General features: G+C 36.2%; 1 protein-coding gene across 15 annotated transcripts in view; it reads right to left on the reverse strand.

Annotated features, from left to right (window-relative positions):
- USP54 (ubiquitin specific peptidase 54) overlaps positions 1 to 20,590 on the reverse strand; it is a 135,423-nt gene that overhangs the window by 51,313 nt on the left and 63,520 nt on the right. For 7 of the 15 annotated variants that reach the window (XM_047825269.1, XM_047825277.1, XM_047825271.1 and 4 more), the window contains 3 exons: positions 11,086 to 11,658; positions 10,669 to 10,710; positions 7,401 to 7,493 (listed from right to left, as the gene is read on the reverse strand). In XM_047825269.1, the coding sequence (XP_047681225.1) occupies positions 7,401 to 7,493; positions 10,669 to 10,710; positions 11,086 to 11,232 (282 nt within the window). In that variant the 5' untranslated portion in view covers positions 11,233 to 11,658. Of the gene's footprint in view, positions 1 to 7,400; positions 7,494 to 10,668; positions 10,711 to 11,085; positions 11,659 to 17,842; positions 17,899 to 20,590 lie in introns of those variants that run through there. The other 8 variants (XM_047825280.1, XM_047825278.1, XM_047825283.1 and 5 more) reach the window with 3 other exon arrangements.

Raw genomic sequence — 20,590 nt, forward strand, 5'->3', positions numbered from 1 at the left:
CTGCCCATTTTTACTTTGTATATAAATGGAATCATAGTTTATATAATCTTCTGTGATTTGCTTCACTGTAATGTTTTTGTGATTAATCCAAGCTGATATATGTAGCTACAGGTTATTCGTGTTCACTACTACAGTGTTTTACTTTAGGAATAAACCATAATTTTTAAACCTATTCTATTATATTCTATTATAGTTGGAATGGGTTGTTTCCATTTTTCTATAATCACAAAAATACTACTTTGGACATTCTCAAATATATCTTCTGATATGTATATACAAGGAAGTTTTCTACAATATGTATCTAGGAGCAGAATTACTGAATGGTAGGGTATATGCTACTTCAATTTTACCTGAAAAATGTAATGACAAAATATTTCCCTAAGTAGTGGTATCAATTTATATTCCAACCAGCAAGCGTATGTAAGTTATTATTCCACCTTTTGGGTAACAATTTTATCCAATTTTAAATTTTCTATTAATCTAAAGGGTATTGATTTACTTTAATTCCTTTTTTTCTCTTTTTTTAAAAAGTCATCTATTTATTCTGAGAGAGAGAGAGAGAGAGAAAATGCATGCACACGTGTGCACACAAGTGGGGGAGGAGCACAAAGAGAGAGAGAGAGAGAGAGAGAGAGAGAGAGAGAGAGAATCTCAAACAGGCTCACACTGTCAGCACTGAGCCCAACAAGGGGCTTGAACCCACAAGCCGTGAGACCATGACCTGAGCCGAAAATCAAGAGACAGATGCTTAACCGACTGAGCCACCAGGCATCCCTGGTTGACATTTCTTAGATTACTTGGGAGGATAAGAATCTTTCATATTCTTAAAGATCTTTTGGGTTTCTTGTGCTGAGAAATGCCTGTTTATGTGTTTTTCCCATTTTCCCACTGACTCCATTATCTTTTACTTATTCTTTATAGGAGTTCTCTGGGGAGTTCTATGCTGCATACCAATCCTTTGTGGGATATATAATTTATTGCCGATATTTCCTCCTGGTGTGTAAGCCTTGGGTCTTACCCTCTACTAGAGTCTTCTGATGAACAGAAGTTCTTGAATTTTCTGTAGTAAAATGTTATCAATTCTTTTTAGTATTTTTTATGTCTTATTTAATAAATCCTGTCTATCCCTGAGGTCATGCTATTCTTTCATATTTTCTTCTAAAACTTAAAGTTTTCCTTCCAGGTGCCTAGGTGGCTTAATTGGTTAAGTGTCCAACTCTTGATTTTGGCTCAGGTCATGATAACGGTTAGTGAGTTCAAGCCCCTCATTGGGATCTGTGCTGACAGTATGGAGCCTGCTTGGGATTTCTCTCCTTCTCTCTCTCTCTCTCTCTGCACCCCCCCCCCCCCCACAATCTCTCTCTCTCTAAAAATAAGTAAACTTTTTAAAAAGTTTTCTTTCACATTTTAGTTCTCAGCTCAGTTGAAATTCATACTTTTGGTAATAATATGACATAGGGATCTAATTTACTTTTCTTTTTTCTATATAGATAACCAATTACCTAATCATCATTTGTTGAAAAGTCCACTTTCTCCTTTGATTCACAGGGCAAGTAGCTAGTTTCCACATATGTATTTCTGAACTTTTGATTTTGTTCCACTGATTTATTAGTCATACTCTGTTGACAGCACATTGTCTTAATTAATATAGTTTTATAAGCCTTGATATCTGATAAAGTAGCGTAGTCATTAGTACTTTTGCCAAATATTTCTGGTTCTTTCCTCTCCCCAGGATTCTGATAGGATCACACTTCCTGGCCCTTTTAGGATTCACTGGAGCCATATGATTAGTTCGAGTCTGTGATCTCTGAGCAGAAGAGATATGCTGAACATTCAACTGCCTGTGCAAAAACCTCCAGAGCTCTTTTTCCCTCTGCCTTGGCCAATAGTCAACTTGGCACCTGCATTCCTGAGTGACTATAATCAGTAGGGTTTCCTACTAAACTGCAGTGGACAAGTAATGGGAATGGAAAATAAATCTTTTGTATATTTATCACTGAGATTTTAGTTTGCTACCAAAACATAACTTAGTCTACTCTGATACACAAGGCAAGTCATTCATTTTGTTATTATCCTTCAAGAATGTTCTGTCTTGGGGGCGCCTGGATGGCTCAGCTGGTTCAGCATCCGACTCGGTTTCAGCTCAGGTCATGATCTCAGGATCGTGAGATCAAGCCCCATGTGGGGCTCTGCACTGAGCATGGAGCCTGCTTAAGATTCATTTTCTCTCTCTCTCTCTCTCTCTCTCTCTCTCTCTCCAATTACAAAAAGAATGTCATATCTATTCTTCCCTGTTTGTCATAAGAATTTCAGAATCAAATTTTCTAAACTTCCAGGACAAACTTGCTGGTCAGAATATACATTAGTATCACCACATTGGAAAACATACGGAAATACTGGAAAACAGTTGGTATTATAAAATTAAAAAAAAAACTGAAGATATGCATATCCTATGATTCTAGTAATTTCATTCCTGGGCAAATATGCAAGAGAAATATGTATGCATATGTAAATATAAATAAGAATGTTCTTGGCAATATTGCTCATTACAAATTAAAAACTGTAAATAATCCAAATGACTACCAACTATAGAATAGATAAACAAACTGGCTTATTTACACAATGAAATACCATATGATAATGAAGATGAACAAAGTCAACCTGCACATAACAATATAATGATCTTATTAACATACTGCTGCACTAAAGAAGACATACACGCACACACACACCCACACAGATTCATTTAGAATGATTCCAATTACAATAAATTTCAAAAACAGGTAATTTTTAAATTCAATTGTTTAAGAATAGTAGTAAACTATCAGGTAAAACAAGAAAGTGATTATCACACACATTAGAAAACTGGCTACCCTTGGGAGAAAGGAGGAGACGTGATTGAGAAAGAAGGGAGGATTCAAATGTCTATAGTACAGGCAGTATTCTATTTTCACCTAAAGAGTTGTTAAAGGATGGTCACTTTGTGATTATTCATTATACTGGGTCTTTGTGAGGATTTTATATAAATGTCATATATTTTTTGTTAGACTTATTCATATCACTTTATATACTGTATTACTATTTAAAAGCTTCTTTTAAATTGCATTTTCTATTAGTTGCTCATATATTAAAATGCAATTGAATGTTATACCTTGATCTTACAGGCAACAACCTGCTAAATTCTTATTGGTTCTATTGATATCTCAGTAGATGCTTTGGGATTTTTTTTAACAGCCAATCATATCATCTGCAAATAATGATAACTTTGTTTCTTCCTTCCTAATCTTTATCTTTCCTTTTGTCTTATTATGCTGACTAGAACTAGTTCAATGATGAATCAAATTATTTCATATTCTATACAAATATTTTTAAAGTAGCGAACATAAAAGAGACATTCCAGGTGCTGATGATCCATCCCAGATTTACTCTTCTACTCAGCATCCCTTCTCTTCTCTTGGAAAATAAAGCCCTCTGGCACAAAAACAGACACATAGACCAATGGAATAGAATAGAAACCCCAGAACTAGACCCACAAACGTATGGCCAACTAATCTTTGACAAAGCAGGAAAGAACATCCAATGGAAAAAAGACAGTCTCTTTAACAAATGGTGCTGGGAGAACTGGACAGCAACATGCAGAAGGTTGAAACTAGACCACTCTCACACCATTCACAAAAATAAACTCAACATGGATAAAGGACCTGAATGTGAGACAGGAAACCATCAAAACCCTAGGGGCGCCTGGGTGGCGCAGTCGGTTAAGCGTCCGACTTCAGACAGGTCACGATCTCGCAGTCCGTGAGTTCGAGCCCCGCGTCGGGCTCTGGGCTGATGGCTTGGAGCCTGGAGCCTGTTTCCGATTCTGTGTCTCCCTCTCTCTCTGCCCCTCCCCCATTCATGCTCTGTCTCTCTCTGTCCCAAAAATAAATAAACATTGAAAAAAAAAATTAAAAAAAAAAAAACCCTAGAGGAGAAAGCAGGAAAAGACCTCTCTGACCTCAGCCGTAGCAATCTCTTACTTGACACATCCCCAAAGGCAAGGGAATTAAAAGCAACAATGAATTACTGGGACCTTATGAAGATAAAAAGCTTCTGCACAGCAAAGGAAACAACCAACAAAACTAAAAGCCAACCAACGGAATGGGAAAAGATATTTGCAAATGACATATCGGACAAAGGGCCAGTATCCAAAATCTAGAAAGAGCTCACCAAACTCCACACTCAAAAAACAAATAACCCAGTGAAGAAATGGGCAGAAAACATGAATAGACACTTCTCTAAAGAAGACATCCAGATGGCCTACAGGCACATGAAAAGATGCTCAACGTCGCTCCTTATCAGGGAAATACAAATCAAAACCACACTCAGATATCACCTCATGCCAGTCAGAGTGGCCAAAATGAACAAATCAGGAGACTATAGATGCTGGAGACGATGTGGAGAAACGGGAACCCTCTTGCACTGTTGGTGGGAATGCAAATTGGTGCAGCCACTCTGGAAAACAGTGTGGAGGTTCCTCAGAAAATTAAAAATAGACCTACCCTATGACCCAGCAATAACACTGCTAGGAATTTACCCAAGGGATACAGGAGTACTGATGCTTAGGGGCACTTGTACCCCAATGTTTATAGCAGCACTCTCAACAATAGCCAAATTGTGGAAAGAGCCTAAATGTCCATCAACTGATGAATGGATAAAGAAATTGTGGTTTATATACACAATGGAGTACTACATGACAATGAGAAAGAATGAAATATGGCCTTTTGTAGCAATGTGGATGGAACTGGAGAGTGTGATGCTAAGTGAAATAAGCCATACAGAGAAAGACAGATACCATATGGTTTTATTCTTATGTGGATCCTGAGAAACTCAACAGAAACCCATGGGGGAGCGGAAGGAAAAAAAAAAAAGAGGTTAGAGTGGGAGACAGCCAAAGCATAAGAGACTCTTAAAAACTGAGAACAAACTGAGGGTTGACGTGGGGTGGGAGGGAGGGGAGGGTGGGTGATGGGTATTGAGAAGAACACCTTTTGGGATGAGCACTGGGTGTTGTATGGAAACCAATTTGACAATAAATTTCATATATTGAAAAAAAAAAAAGAAAAGAAAGCCCTCCAGGCTGGACGAAGAAATATGGTTATTCTAACAATTTAAATTTCTCAGCTATTAGAATGAAGTTCAGCTCATCCATATTGTCAAATTAATCCATCTCACTATAAGTCTATTTATAATAAGTTTCAAATGAAGTGTACAATAATTAAAAGAATGCAAACTAGAGCTTCATTATTTAATACTTATATAGCACTGAGGGACTGAAAAGCACTTTGGGGAAAAACATCAAATTTTTAATATACTCCCAAATATAACAAAAGAAGCAGTGAAGAAAAATAAACCTAATGGATAGATGAGACAATGATGTGACGAGGAAAGTAGTAGAACACCTTGGAGTTACGAAGATCCAAAATAGAGCCTTTGATTCCCTAAGCCCATTCACCTATCTGCCATAAGCAATTGCTTCTCTGAAAGAGTCCCAAGGTACATTCTCAGCCCTCATAAGTTAAAAAATATCTTCCTTTCTGCACTTGGGTATCCAGAAGGTGTCCCATAAAGTCTCTGGTTTTCTCCATCTTTTTTGGCTTATATAGTGATTCTAATTTATATTCTATTACCCATTTGTGCTTCTGGAAACTGAAACACAAGACTGTGACAATCAGTTCATTAGAGTCCCCTCTGGGTCAATGAAGAGGATGGTACAGTTCTAAACAAAGGCATGTGAGGGGGTCTATCATCCCTTCCTGGTACAGATGAGTGTTTCCAGTTTCAGGAGATTCTTCTACCAGGGATTTCTCCAGGATTCAAATTTCTCTAGCAAATATCTTACTTTGGCTTTTTAGTTTTTAAATGTCATGAACCAGACTTCTCTTTGATTTGCTAGCCAAAGGGCTATATATTTCTGGTTTATTTAAAATTAGAGACTGGAGCACCTGGGTGGCTCAGTCAATTAAGCATCCGACTTTTGATGTCGGCTTAGGTCATGATCTCATGGTTGTGAGATCAAGCCCCACGTCAGGCTCTGCACCAGCTGTGGAACCTACTTAAGATTCTCTCTCTCCCTCTGCCCCTCCTCCACCCCTGCTCACACTCTGTCTCAAAAATAAATAAATAAAAATAATAAAAATTTTAAAAATAAAATTAGATACTTAATGTCAGTGTACCCTTCAGAAAATCAAGCCAAATTCCCTTGTGGATGGACTTCTGTCTGAATGGGCATAGTCAGAAATGTTACAATTTGTAAAAGATTTGCTTTTATTAAAATTCATATTTAAACTCCCCAATTAATCAATAATACATATTTTGCTAAAAGTTCCAATGCTTCCAAGGGGAAGAGAAAAAAAGATGTTTGTGACCCAAGTGGTAAAACGTTCAGAAGACTCAGTCATCTCTTTCTAAAGATATGTGTCCATCATGGACTTAAAATTCCAAAGTGATGCTGCTCAAAAAACGTCTTAAATCAGTTGTTGCAAATAACCAATACAACTGGGAAATTCTCCTGGATTTTTTGTTACAGTTCTTCCTCCAAGATGTAAAAGCAACTAAATCAAACATATGACCACAACCAAGCATCCCTGTGACAAACCAAGAACTCAGACTTCTTGAAACTGAAAAATGACTCTGGATGTTTATCAGAACTCACACAGACTTACCTAGCCATAAATAATCCATTGTACATACAAACCAAGAAAACACAGAGAAGCTACATATTGGAAAAACAGATAAAGTATAGAAAATGGACCTTTTATACAACCTAGTTCTTCCTCTATAGTAGCATACCTAAAATCTCTGAGTCAGAAATCTCTCACTTTCTGATTTTCTTTGTCGCTAAATGAATCCTCAGGTTTCATTTTATTCAGAAATGAAAAACTTGGGAGTCAGATGATGGGGTCAAGAACAGGTATAAGGAATCTATTAAATGTGGTAATGGGAAACATTTAGGGAATGGGAAAATTTTAGTACTGGCTTTTCTCAATAGGAAGAGTTTGTTGTTAAATTTAGCTTTAACAAACAATAGCTAATTCCACTAAAAACACTTGGTTGTTTAATCTTTCAAAATAAAAATTTAGAATTAGCTCTTCAGGTAAATACTCCAAGTCTAAGCACATCTCAATAGTATCCTATCACATTAAATAGAGCTGCATGGGCAAGAAAGTTCAGAAAAACAGACTATCTAAGCCAAGTAACAATTCTCTGAAGCAAGCAAAACTGATCACATCATCTTTCGCACTAAGCCACAAGCAAATAATTCAGTAAGAAATTCTTTAGCATCCCCTGATTAAACTGCCTCAATATTGATCATCTGGCAGCCTAATGGTAGTGAGAAGAAACAGATTTGAAGAACTTACCTTCAGAGCACAAAAGATGCAGGAATCTCCCATGCACTTGTGAGTTGTAAGCTGCCTAAAGCTACGTCGGAAGATGTCCAAGTGCCATAAAACCTGTCAATAAAAAAGGGGAAATACTTCAGTACTTTATAAGAAGACTCCATTTGATCTTAAATTCAAGAATTCAAGCAAACATAGGTAATGACTTCTGAATATATCTTTATTCCCAAGAGAAAACTCATTCTAGTATATTAAAACAAATGCCAAAAAGGGTGAGTTAGCTAACACAAGGGACAGAAGACTATATTCTGAAAAATACATTACTTTGAAAATGAAGGTCACACAGACAAAATAATGTATAACATACATCAAATGTGATCTTGAAGGGGAAATTTATGGGCTAAAAGCTGCAGAATGAGGGTTTACTTTAATTGTCCACACAAGAAACAATTTTTTTTTTTTTTGGAACAAACTTGTTTTTTGAAGTATAGTTGATACATGTACATTAGTTTCAGGGATACAACATAGTAATTCCACAAGTTTATACGTTATGCTGTGCTCACCAACACAAGTGTAGCTGACATCTGTCATTATACAACACTATCACAATACCACTGACTATATTCCCTATGCTGTGCCTTTTATTCCCAAGATCTTTTTTTTTTTTTTAAGATTTTTTAAAAAGGAATCTTCACACCCAAGGTGGGGCTGAAACTTACAAGATTAAGAGTCACATGATCTACAACCAGCCAGCCAGGTGTCCCTCCTCATGACTTTTTCATTCCATAACTAGAAGCCTGTATCTCCCACTCCCCTTCACCCATTTGCCCATCCCCCTCATCACCCTCCCCTCTGACAACCACCAGTTTGTTCTCTATAGGTCTGATTCTGCTTTTTGTTTGTTTATTCATTTGTTTTGTTTTTTAGATCCCACATATAAGTGAAATCATATGGTATTTGAAACCTTATTTAGAAGCTTGAATTATAGTGTGGAATTTTGTCTTTGTTGGATTTCTCAATTTTTGGACCTTTCTGAGAGATGTGTGTTCCTCATGTCAACAGATTAAAAAAATGGTAATATCAACAGTGATAAATCATGTTCATAGTATGTAACCTAAATATGATATGATGAGAATGGCACTTTATTTTTATGGTCTTCTTCTCAAAAACCTATAACCCCAGTCTCACAATGAGAAAAATATCAAACAAATTCCAATAGTGGGACATCCAACAAAATACTTGATTAGTACTACTCCTCAAAACTATCAAGATCATCAAAAACAAGGAAATTTTGTGAAAGAGAGCCAAGAAAAGCCTAAGGAGACATGACAAGCAAATGTAACTGTGGTATCCTGGATGGGATCCTGGAACAGAAGAAGATGCTAAGCAAAAACTAAGGAAATTTGAATAAACTATGGACTTTAATTAAAAGATAAATGATGTAATATATAGCCTAATGCCTTAGGATGTTCCTCTTACTTGGGTAACATTTTTTAATTAAGTTTATTTATTTATTTTGAGAGAGGGAGAGAGCATGCACACAAACAGGTGAGGAACAGAGAGGAGAGACAGAATCCCAAGCAGGCTCTGCACCATCAGTGCACAGCCCAATGTGGGGCTCGAATACACGAACCATGAGATAATGGATCAGAGCCAAGATCAAGAGTCTGACACTTAACCGACTGCGCCACCCAGGCACCTCTTGCTTGGGAAACATTTAAATGGCATCATATATGAAAAGGCACTATGCCTCCGGAGCCCCATACAAAGCACAGCTCTGGAGCTTCTTCTTATGTGTCTTCAAGGTACATATTCCAAAAGTTCTTGGAAATACACTATACTCGCAAATAAGTAACACCTTTTTATAATAAACACAGTGGGTTCAACACATCTGTGGCCAACATAGCATTCATATCAAAAGTCAGAATATTAGTTCATAGAAACAATTATTTTCAACTTGTAACGTGATTATAACATGCACTCCAAAACCATCAATGACACAATCTTTAAGTACATAGAAGTGTGTGTGTGTGTGTGTGTGTGTGTGTGTGTGTGTGTGTGCCAGTATGTGTCCATATGGTGCTGGGAATTAGAACAGAAAGCCATAAATATTATTGTTTTAATACAGATAGAACATACAGAAAGAAACAGAATTATAAAAACAGTACGATGGCCACAAAGGAGGTAAACACACACACACACACACACACACACACACACACACACACACACACCTATATCAATACCTTTTTTTGCCTGCTTCTAAATTTAAAAAGTATTATTAGTTTATGCAATGTCACTCAAAAACCCATATGCATCATCTGGGGAAAAAAAAACTGAACCAACCCCACCCAACTGCATGAAATTTACAGTAGTAATTAGGGAATATAGTTAAACTCTTTCTCTAGGCTTGACAGCATAGAATTTTTTAATGTTTTCAAATAAAAATTTGAAAACAGAGAGAGAATATGAAACTTTATTACATAAATAAGCTTAGCAAAATTCTTATATTATAAATGAGTAAACTGAAATACTATTACCTGTACAAGGTCACAGAGCTAGTCTACAGACAAACTAAAACTAGAATCCAAGTTTCCTAATTCATAAGTCTAGTACTTTTTATTTTTGTTTTTTTAAGTATTTACTTTTGAGAGTGTGTGAGTGGAGGGTTGGGGGGGACAGAGGATCCTAACCAGGCTCTGCACTGACAGCAGCAGGCCCAATGTGTGGCTCGAACTCATGAACTGTGAGATCATGACCTGAGCCAAAGTCGGATGCTCAACTGACTGAGCCACCCAGGCACCCCAGTCCAGTACTTTTCATACCAAATACATTGTCTTGGTTTTTCTTCTATCATAGCAAGATATTTTCTCATTATATCTGAAGCATAAAACTGATATTTTACCAAGTTAATTATCTTGGATGGCAAATTCAATTTACTTTTACTCTGAGAAGCAGAAAAGAAGGGAAAGTAATTACTTGAAAGTTAGGCCAAAAGGAATGAACTTAACATTCTATGGGCCTGACAAGGCAAAGCAGACAGACAGGAAGCTCTGGGATTCTGAGATCACTAGTATGGTAAGCAACACCAAAAGGGAAAATCTGCAGTAGATAATCACACCTTAGGGGAATTTACTTTCCACTGGCTCTGTTTAAGCATATATGTCCATACACCAATCATGAGCTACTACAAAAGAGCTCAGAGGAAGGGGATGAAGAAATGGACAAAGACTGGACTCCATTCAGTGTATGCTAAGAGCCTATATATTATAAGACAAAAGTAATGTACCTGAAAGGTCTTTGACTTGAGGAAAGAACTTTGCTTTCTTTTCTAGAGAAAAGCAAGTACAGTGATAAGACATCTTTGTCTCAAAAGAAAAAAAAAAAAAAAAAGCAAGAAAAAATCAATAATCACGTATTAAGATCATTTAGTTCACATACTTTCTTTCTCCTTCAGGCAGGTAAGTAGTAGTAGTTACGCTTATTATTTCTATTATCATTATTAATCCCTTTTTCATATAAATGAGGTAATTGAGGTTCAGAGATAAGTGACTTGCCTAAAATCACACAGATAAACTTAGAAATGATCTCAGGCTGTTGACCTCAAACAAAGACCATCAAGGATTATATTTAGAAGAGCTATTGGAAGCACAGCATTTGCAACTAAAAAGTCAAAGTTCACCAAAAAGAAAGAAATTACCCTTACCTGCAGGGCACTGTTGAGGAAGCAGCTGTTTTGTCCTGGCTCATTGCTGAGACCTTTGCTGGGGGCTATGGAGGTTGAGCTTCGAGGTGTAAACATGCCTTGGACACTACCACGGCCCCCTGAAAAATAATTTCTTTTCCAAGACATTATTGTTCACAATTAGCTTGAAAACTTAGAGAAGATTTTGTATTTTGGGGGAAAGAGCTTCTGTCTGCTGAAGTCCTGATTTGTGAAAGATAATCCAGAATTCAATGAATCTGTGTTGAAATATTTTGAGTTTACAACCTTCCAAACATCATCTATGTAGCTCAAGGAACTCAGGTATCCTCTTAGATCCACATGACAGAGCCGTCCCCCATTTGCTCCAAACAATGCCCAAAATTTAACATGGCACAGTACAAACACAAACAGAGAAATCCTTAGGTATTGCGTCCTTCTATTTCTCTTGAATTGCCTCCATAAAATCGTGGTGAAGTGCCTGCAGTCCTCAACTCCAACAGAATCCAGGATCAGGGTAGGATGTATTCTTAGGCTTGTTGATGATGCTTCTTGTGGATCGAAGATTCTTTCCAACTGGAAGGAGAAGCAGACAGATAAGCAAGAATCCAATGCAACCCTCCTCGCCTTCTATTGCCTTTTCCCATCATCGTCTGAAGTAAAAACTCAAGTTCTAAACAACTGACATAGATTCCACAAAGGTAAGAAATTTTGTTTGAATTATATGGAGTTTTGTTCTTATTGCTGCTGCTCTTTTTTTAATATGCCCCAAACAGCTTCCATCGTTCCATCTAGAACTTCAGAAAGTCTCTTCTCTTCCTCTGTAACTAGAATAGCCAGCTGTGCCAGAGAGCTTTAACAAAAAGAAAAAAAAAAAACAACTAAAAGCTTGCGTCACTTAATGACTCTCCTGGCTTTGTGCTGTTCTGCCAAGATCAACGTTGCCTCACCTCTCACTATAAACTTGAAACCTTGGCAAACAATGACAAAAACAAACAAAAAATGAAAAAAAAAAAAAAAAAACCTTAACAACAATAAAAAGGAGAAACGCTCAAACCAAAGAGGAAAAAAAAAAAGGTGTGAGTAGTTTTTCTTTCAGAGGAAATTTCTCTGAAAATTTCTAGAAGACAGTTGATCAGGACAAAACAAACACCAAATACAGTTTCCAAAATCAAGCTAACAAAAATATTACCAGGTAAACATACACCAAATTAAGAATTGGAACAGTTTCTGTTAGATATTGTGAGTAAAGAAATTTTTAGAGGTGTTTTACATGTTCATGGCTATGAAAGCCTATTTAAAGATGGGAAGGCCAAGTTATCATCACTCTGGGCTCTGTTCTGAGGAAATGTCCTATCTCAGAGAAATATTCATGGCAAGTAAACCATATGCCCTTAATATCATGTCCAGGAGAACTAAATCTTCTCCTGCCCTGTTTGTTTGTATGTTTCATTTTTGCCAGAGGATCAGAGAGATAATTTGGGTTACAAATAACTTAATCCTCAGATTATATCTGAGGCACTCACAATCACAGGCAATCCACTGACCAACATTACTTTTCAACTAATTAAAATTCCAGTGAGGCAACAGGGGAGAAATACCAAAGCAAACACCTTTACTAGAAGGAAATCTTCTAATCTCCAGCTTTAAGCTTTCATATAAGGCTGCCATGTCCACATAAGTAAAAAATTAAGAATGTTGAGTGTTAAATTTGGTTTCTAACAGTTCCCCAAGCTTCTCCCTTCCTTACTTCCTATCATCATATGGATCACCTAAAAAAGCAAAAATGCTAAAACATCTTAATCATTCTCTAAGAAATCATCTACCATTATCCACAGTGTGTCCAGTGGAAAAACTGAGGCACAGGAACATTAAATGGTTGCATAAGACTGTTCTTTCCCTTCTCTAAATTCCCAGACTATTTATAATCTACATGTCACAATTAAAGTATTTGACTATACACTGTAGAGTCATATTATCCTCTATTTGTTTTTATTACTCTCTATTTGTTTTATATGGTATCAGTCATACATCCTGAATGACTGCATGAAATGAAATACTAACTAGTGTCAGACAACTGCTAAACACTATACTTACATTCTTTATTTATTCTTTACCTATTATGTAGGTGTTAATAGTTCCCACTTTACAGAAGAGTAGAGTGAGACTTAAAGACATTAACTTGCTCAAATCAAACTGGTAAGTGGCAGAACTAGAATTTTTCGACTATTAAACTGTGACTTAATTATGTATTTTATCATACTATTCCAAAAGTTCCTATCACAGTGCTGGTCATAAGGAGGAACTCAATAAATACTCCCTGATGACTAGCATGGCACCAAGAAGGATTCCATGTCTCCCACACAGACTAAAAGACCCTCAACTCTCTATACACACCCTCATACACACCCCATTCGAAGCTACTAAGCAACTTCCAACAAGACATGCAGCATTCCTTCAGCTCAACTGCTGCAAAGGAATGACATACCAAGCCTCCACTTTGCTCACAGCCAAAAGGACTTGGCAGACAGGTGGGGTTTCCACTATCCGCATTAGACACTTACTGAAACTCAGCCTGCCCTATGATACACACCCTTGAGTTCAGGCAGCAAAGAGGAAAAAAAAAGCAGTCACGGAAAAAAAAATTCTCAGGCTCTGAATGGCAGCATTATGTAGGGTAAGGCAATAAGCCCTCACACTTGCGTTAGGTGTGTCAGAAACTAGAGGTGAGAGCCAGAAAGAATAAGGCCAAAGGAGGCAGTAACAAATGATCCAAAGAAATACTGATGACAAAATATTTCACTTAAATTGTAGGTCCAGCACCAAACCACACAATCTTTCTACTATACCATCTACTATAGATATATAAAAAAGTCAATTAAGAGTTATACCCACATCTAACAACCTATTTTTATTTTTTTAATGTTTGTTTATTTATTTTGAGAGACACAGAGACAGCTCACATGCACGAGCGAGGAAGGGACAAAGAAAGAGGGAGAGAGAATCCCAAGCAGGCTCTGCCCTGTCAGTGCAGAGCCCTACGCTGGGCTTGATCTCAGGAACCACAAGGTAATGATCTGAGCCAACCAAAAGCAAGAGCTGGAGGCTTAATGATTGTGACACCCAGGCACCCCAAACAACCTATTTTTAAAAAGAACAGAACTTTAAGGCACCTGGTGGTTCAGTCAGTTAAGCACCCGACTTCAGCTCAGGTCACGATCTTGCAGTTCGTGAGTTCGAGCCCCGCATCAGGCTCTCTGGTATCAGCATGGATCCCACTTCAGATCCTCTGTTCCCCTCTCTCTCTGCCTCTCCTGCACTTACTCTCTCACTCTCTCTCAAAAAATAAAATAAACCTTTAAAAATAAATAAGTAAATAAGTAAATAAATAAATAAAAGAACATCTTAGGTAATAAATATTCAAGTATTTAGAGGTAAAAGATCATAATATCTGCAACATACTCTGAAATGGTTCAGAAGGGAAAAATATACATGTGTGTGTATTTTATATGTATATACATGTGTGTGTGTATATGTAAATACAAAGAGAAAGGGAAAATGGTACAATAAATATAGCAATAATGTTAACAACCGGTAAATGTGACTGAAAGGGATATGGGGATTCTTTGTACCATTTCTTATAACTCCTCTATAAGTTTCAAATCATTTTTTTTAAGTTTTTATTTATTTTTGAGACAGAGAGAGACAGAGCATGAATGGGGGAGGGGCAGAGAGAGAGGAAGACACAGAATCGGAAGCAGGCTCCAGGGTCTGAGCCATCAGCCCAGAGCCCGACGTGGGGCTTGAACTCACAGACCGCGAAATCGTGACCTGAGCTGAAGTCGGACGCTTAACCAACTGAGCCACCCAGGCACCCCTTAAATCATTTTTTTTAAGTTGAAAGAGAATTAATATCAGCAAAAAAAAAAAAAAAAGAATTTAAAATTATGTAGAAATTACCTTGTAATGTATGCAGTATTCGTGATTCAATGAAAAAATGACTAAAATCATTAAGCTAGTAGATAATAACCATGCCAGGTGATATTAAGCAATCCCAAACTAAAATTTAAAAAAAGAAAAAGGAGAAGAGAAAGATAAATGCAAAAAAGCCTGATATGATGATAAAATAAAAGTATTAGATATGAGGGAAAAATAGAATAAAGTTCCAATACTATACCTATGAAAAGGAAAACTCAACATACAGTACAATGCCTAGTTGTTATAAGAGCAAGCGATGTAATTATGATATACAAACAGGAGCAGAACCAGACTTGGAGTTAGAGGACATGGGTTCGACTTCCATATTTTTACTATTTTGGGTAATCCTGAACTATTTAAGTGTCCTGAACTTTGTTTTCTGGGTCTGTTAAAATGATGGCAGAATACCTATTTTACACAGTGGTTGAGATTTAATGTAATAGGCATGCCAAAGTACTAGCAAGTTTTCAAAACAAAGAATGAATAATGAGTTCCACTAAAATGAGTGAACTGCGATGTCTGAAAGTGTAAGTGTAAATTTTGGTTTGGGACTTCAGGATACTAGAAAGCTGTAAGCCACCAGGAAGAAGTCTTCTAATTGTATAAAAAGAACAATAACCCTCATACAGGACAAATGATATGTTAGCACAATTTAACTATGTGCTTGGAGAAACAGTTGAATTTTACAATTACTTTTAAAATACAAAGTTTAACTTTCTATTTGTAAAAAGCCAAACAGTTGAGCCTATTACAAGGAACAGAGTAACATTTTAGAAGGTCTACAAAGAATGACCATGTCCAACTGATCAATGATTCAAAATGGAAAAACCATGAAGAGTATCTCAGTTTCTAATGAAGGAAGAGTAGCCGCATTACAAGTGATTAATACCAAAAATAACCCAAATATCAGGAAGTCAAACTGCACTACAATGAGATATCCAAAGAGTTAACCAGGAAAGTTGCTCCCATTTCTAGTTTCTATTACTCTATACAGCAGTTTACTTGTAATTTACTTAAGAAAACTATATTTGCACTGATAAATCAACAAGAAATTACCTCAATCCCTCAGTATGCTCCATATGTCAATAATTCTTAACTATATAGTATCTTGCTAGTTATTATAAGAATTAAAACTAGTTAATTCAGGGGCGCCTGCATGACTCAGCCGGTTAAGCATCCAACTTTGGCTCAGGTCATGATCTCATGGTTCATGGGTTTGAGCCCCACACCAGGCTTGCTGCTGTCAGCACTGAGTCTACTTCAGATCCTCTGTCCACACCCCTCCACCCTTCCTCCCCTGAAAAAATAAATAAACATTTTTAAAAAATTAGTTAATTCATGCAAACTGCTAATTCAATGTCCGGCATATAGTAATTACTGTATAAATGATTGTTATTATTACTATTACCTTTCAAACATTTCCTCCTTGTAAGTTCTTTTCTCTTTAAAGATAACCTCATACAGATATCCTATATTCTTTAAAAAGAAAAATAAAAACAGCAACAACAAAGACCACCTCAAAATTATTAACTCCTATGCCTACTGTCCTAAATTTTTTTGTACCTTCCACTACTAAATGTCTCCACAATTAATAACTTACAACTGCTACCTCTTCATGCTCACTATCAACCTCTTCAGGACACGGTGCTAATCTTGACTCCACCACAACTTTCCTTCATGGAACATCGCTATCTAAAGAAGTCTCCTAATTGCAAAACCTACTGGCTTTTTCCACAGGCCTCATTCTTCTTTTTTGCAGCACCTAACATTGGCTGCCTTGAGGCTACATAATCCTGGATTCATTGGGTGAATTAATAAGAAAATGAGAGAATGAATAAAATGGAATAACAAACCAGAACACTGGTTCCTCCTACTGACAGTTCACTTTTCCTCTCCTTTGTTACATTCTTAAAAGAATACATTCCTTAAAGTTTAAATCAGAAGTTCTTGCTCATCTCTACAATTCCACCCATGGTATTCTCATCCTCCTCTGTCAGAACTTCAACCATCACTTCTGGTCTGACAAATCACAAATCGCATGAACTCTAAAACCAAATCACCAAATACTTGCACATTGTCACACTTTTGTAAGTTCAATATGTCCAAATCAGAAACCACCTCCTGAGGTGCCTGGGTGGTTCAGCTGGTTAAGTGTCCACCTTCGGATCAGGTCATGATATTGTGGTCAGTGGGTTTGAGCCCCGCATCGGGCTCTGTGCTGACAGATCAGAGTCTGGAGCCTGCTTTGGATTCTGTGTCTTCCTCTCTCTGCCCCTCCCCCACTTGTGCTCTGTCTCTCTTGCTCTCAAAAATAAACATAAAAAAATTTTAAAAAAAGACACCACCTCCTTTGCCCCCAAATATAGTGCCTCCTCTCTGATTATCTTTTTTTTTTTTTTTTTAACTAATGGCATTTCCAATTACCCAGGCTGAAAACCTCTGTAGTCTTGGACTCCTTCCTATCCATCCCCTCCTTCCTTATCCATGTCACAAAGTCTTATCAATTCTCCCCTCAAAAATCTCTTTATTGATTCTTCTTTTTCACTTCCACTGTCATCACCCTAGTTTATACCACAATTACTTCCCATTTAGATTATTATAATAGATTACCTCTTGCTGGCCTCCTATCTCTTGCCATTCCAATTCACTTATATAATTACTTTTTTAAAAAATTAATATTTCTCTTTAATATGCCTCATTACTTATTTTTGTGCATTTTACACAAAAAGGTAAAAAGCTTGAATTATGCCTTAGCAGAAGAGCGAGGTAGGATCACTCTCACCTTTTTCAAGTCCCAAGCAAGGCAAAGATGTCTACTCTTACCACTCCTATTCAACATCATACTGGAGGTCACAGCCTATGCAACAAGGCAAGAAAAAGAAATAAAAAATAGAGAGATTGGGATGGAAGAAATAAAACTGTCCTTATTCACAAACAACATGATGTTCTTTTACATTTAAAAGTCCCAAGGAATCTAAAAAAAAAAACAAAACAAAATTCTGAGAACTAATATGTGGGGTAAGTCATAGAACACAAAGTCAGTACAAAAAAACCGCTGATTAACTATACTTCTATATACTAGCAGTAAACAACTAAAATTGAAATTTTTTACAGTGCCATTTATAATAACACCACAAAATATAAAATAATTAGGCAAGAATATAACAAAACATATGTAAGACCTATGTAGTGAAAACTATGAAACACTGGTGAAAGAAATCAAAGATGATCTAAACGTAGAAAGGTATGCCATGTTCATAAATTGAACAATTTTAAGATGTCAGTTCACTCCAAATTGATCCATAGATTCAATGTAATTTCAAATAAAAATCTTAGCAGGATTTCTTTTTGTAGAAATTGACTAGCTGATTGTAAAAGTTATATGAAAAGGCAAAGGAATTAGAACAGCCAAATTAATTTTGAAATAGAAGACCAAAGTTGTAGAGCTCAATAGTCAACACCATACAATACTGGTGAAAGAATAGACAGATCAATGGAACAGAACAGTGGCCAAAACAGGCCTACATATACGTGGTCAACTAATTTTTAATAAAAGTGGAAAGGCAACTCAATGAAGAAAGGATAGTCTTTTCAACAAATGATATTGGAATAACTGAACAACATGCAAAAAAGTGAACCTTAACCCACACTTTATATCTTACACAAAAATAACTCAAATTGGATCATGGTTCTAAATGGAAAACTTAAAACTATAAAAATTCTAGAAGACAAAATTTTGTGACCTTTGGTTAAGCAAAGATTCCTTAGATATAACAAAAAAGCACAGTCCATTAGAAAAAAAAATTAAAGAATTGAACTTTACCATAATTAAGAACTTTTATTCTTTAAAAGACACTGTTAAGAGAATAAAAAGGCAAGGCAAAGATTGGAAGAAAATATTTTCAAATCACATAATGGATAAGTGACTTGTATCTAAAATATATACAGAATCCTCTAAACTCATTGATAAGAAAAATTACCCAATTTTCTTAAATGGGCAAAAGATTTTAACAGATCCTTCACTAAAGGAGATATACAGATAGCAAACATATAAAAAGATATTAAATATAATAAGTAATTAGGAAATGGAAATTAAAACCACACTATGTGCTTATTAAAATAGCTAAAAACAAAATCATAAATATTTAAACCGTGCTAAAAAATATTTAAAATTGGATGATAACAAGTGCTCATGAGGGAACGCCTGGGTGACCCAGTCGGTTAAGCGCTCAACTCTTGGCTTCAGCTCAGGTCATGATCTCACAGTTTCACGAGTTTGAGCCCTGTGTCGGGTTCTGCACTGGCAGCGTGGAGCCCTCTTGGGATTTTCTTTCTCCCTCTCTCTCTGCCCCTGCCACTTGTGCTGTCTCTGTCTCTCTCAAAATAAATAAATAAACTTAAAAAAAAAAAGTACTAATGAGGAAGAATAGAGCAACTGGAACTCTTCAAAATTGCTGATGAAAACGAAACATGACACAGTTAGCAATTATAAGTAAAGTTAAATATACTTTTACCATATGACCTAGCAATCCCATTCTTAGGTATTTTACCCAAAAGAAATGAAAGCTTATGCTCACATAAAAACCTGCATACAAGTATTTATAGTGGCTTTACACATAATCATGAAAAATTGGAAACAACCCAAAACTTCTTCAACTGCTAAATGGTACATCCATACAATAGACTCAAAAATAAAATGTAAAGAACACTGTCATACACAAAAGCACTGATGAATTTCAAATGTACTATGCTAAGTGAAAGAAGTCAGACTCAAAAGCTATATACTACATGATTTCACTTATATGACATTCTAGAAATGTCAAAATTAAAAGAATAGATCAGTGGTTGCTAGGAGTTGGGAGTAAGGGTAGAGGTTGATTACAAAGGAGCAGTACCAGGGTGATGAAACTGTTCTGTATCTTGATTGTGGTGGCATCTCTATAATGCATTTAGCAAAATTCAGAACTCTATACCAAAAAGATTTTGGTATTTTTATGTAAATTTTGGTAATTTAATGTAAATTACCAAAGATTTTTAAATTGCTTTTAAAAAGCATATTCTGAAGTGTAAATTAAAAAGTTTCCCCAAAAAATCCCTCTGCAAAATAATATGCAAATTTCTTAGCTTGTTTCTTAATAACACAATCTGACTTTAATTTACCTTTTATATTTATCTCCTTTTATTTCCCTATATGAAACCTTCTTCCCAAAGTGTTCTTCCATTTCTGTGACCTTAACTCTGTTTTACCTACTTGGGATATTAAATATCCTTCTTCCCCTCTTTATGTAGTCCAGCCTCTTTGTAAAAACCGTAGAAAACCTTCCTTGGCCACCTCAAGCCTGAAGAGATCACCCCCATTTCTTAATTCCTAAATAAGTTTTCTATAATTTTAAGAACAATTAATGTTTCTATTATACCAATGTTTCTAGGGTCCCCTGTTACCCTCCATCTCTAAAGGATGAGCTTTATCCCACCCCATTTGAGAATGGGGAATGGATGGAGGTCAGAAGCCAACTGTGTTATATCTATA

The sequence above is a fragment of the Prionailurus viverrinus genome, chromosome D2, assembly GCF_022837055.1.
Source record: "Prionailurus viverrinus isolate Anna chromosome D2, UM_Priviv_1.0, whole genome shotgun sequence".
Lineage (NCBI taxonomy): Eukaryota > Metazoa > Chordata > Mammalia > Carnivora > Felidae > Prionailurus > Prionailurus viverrinus.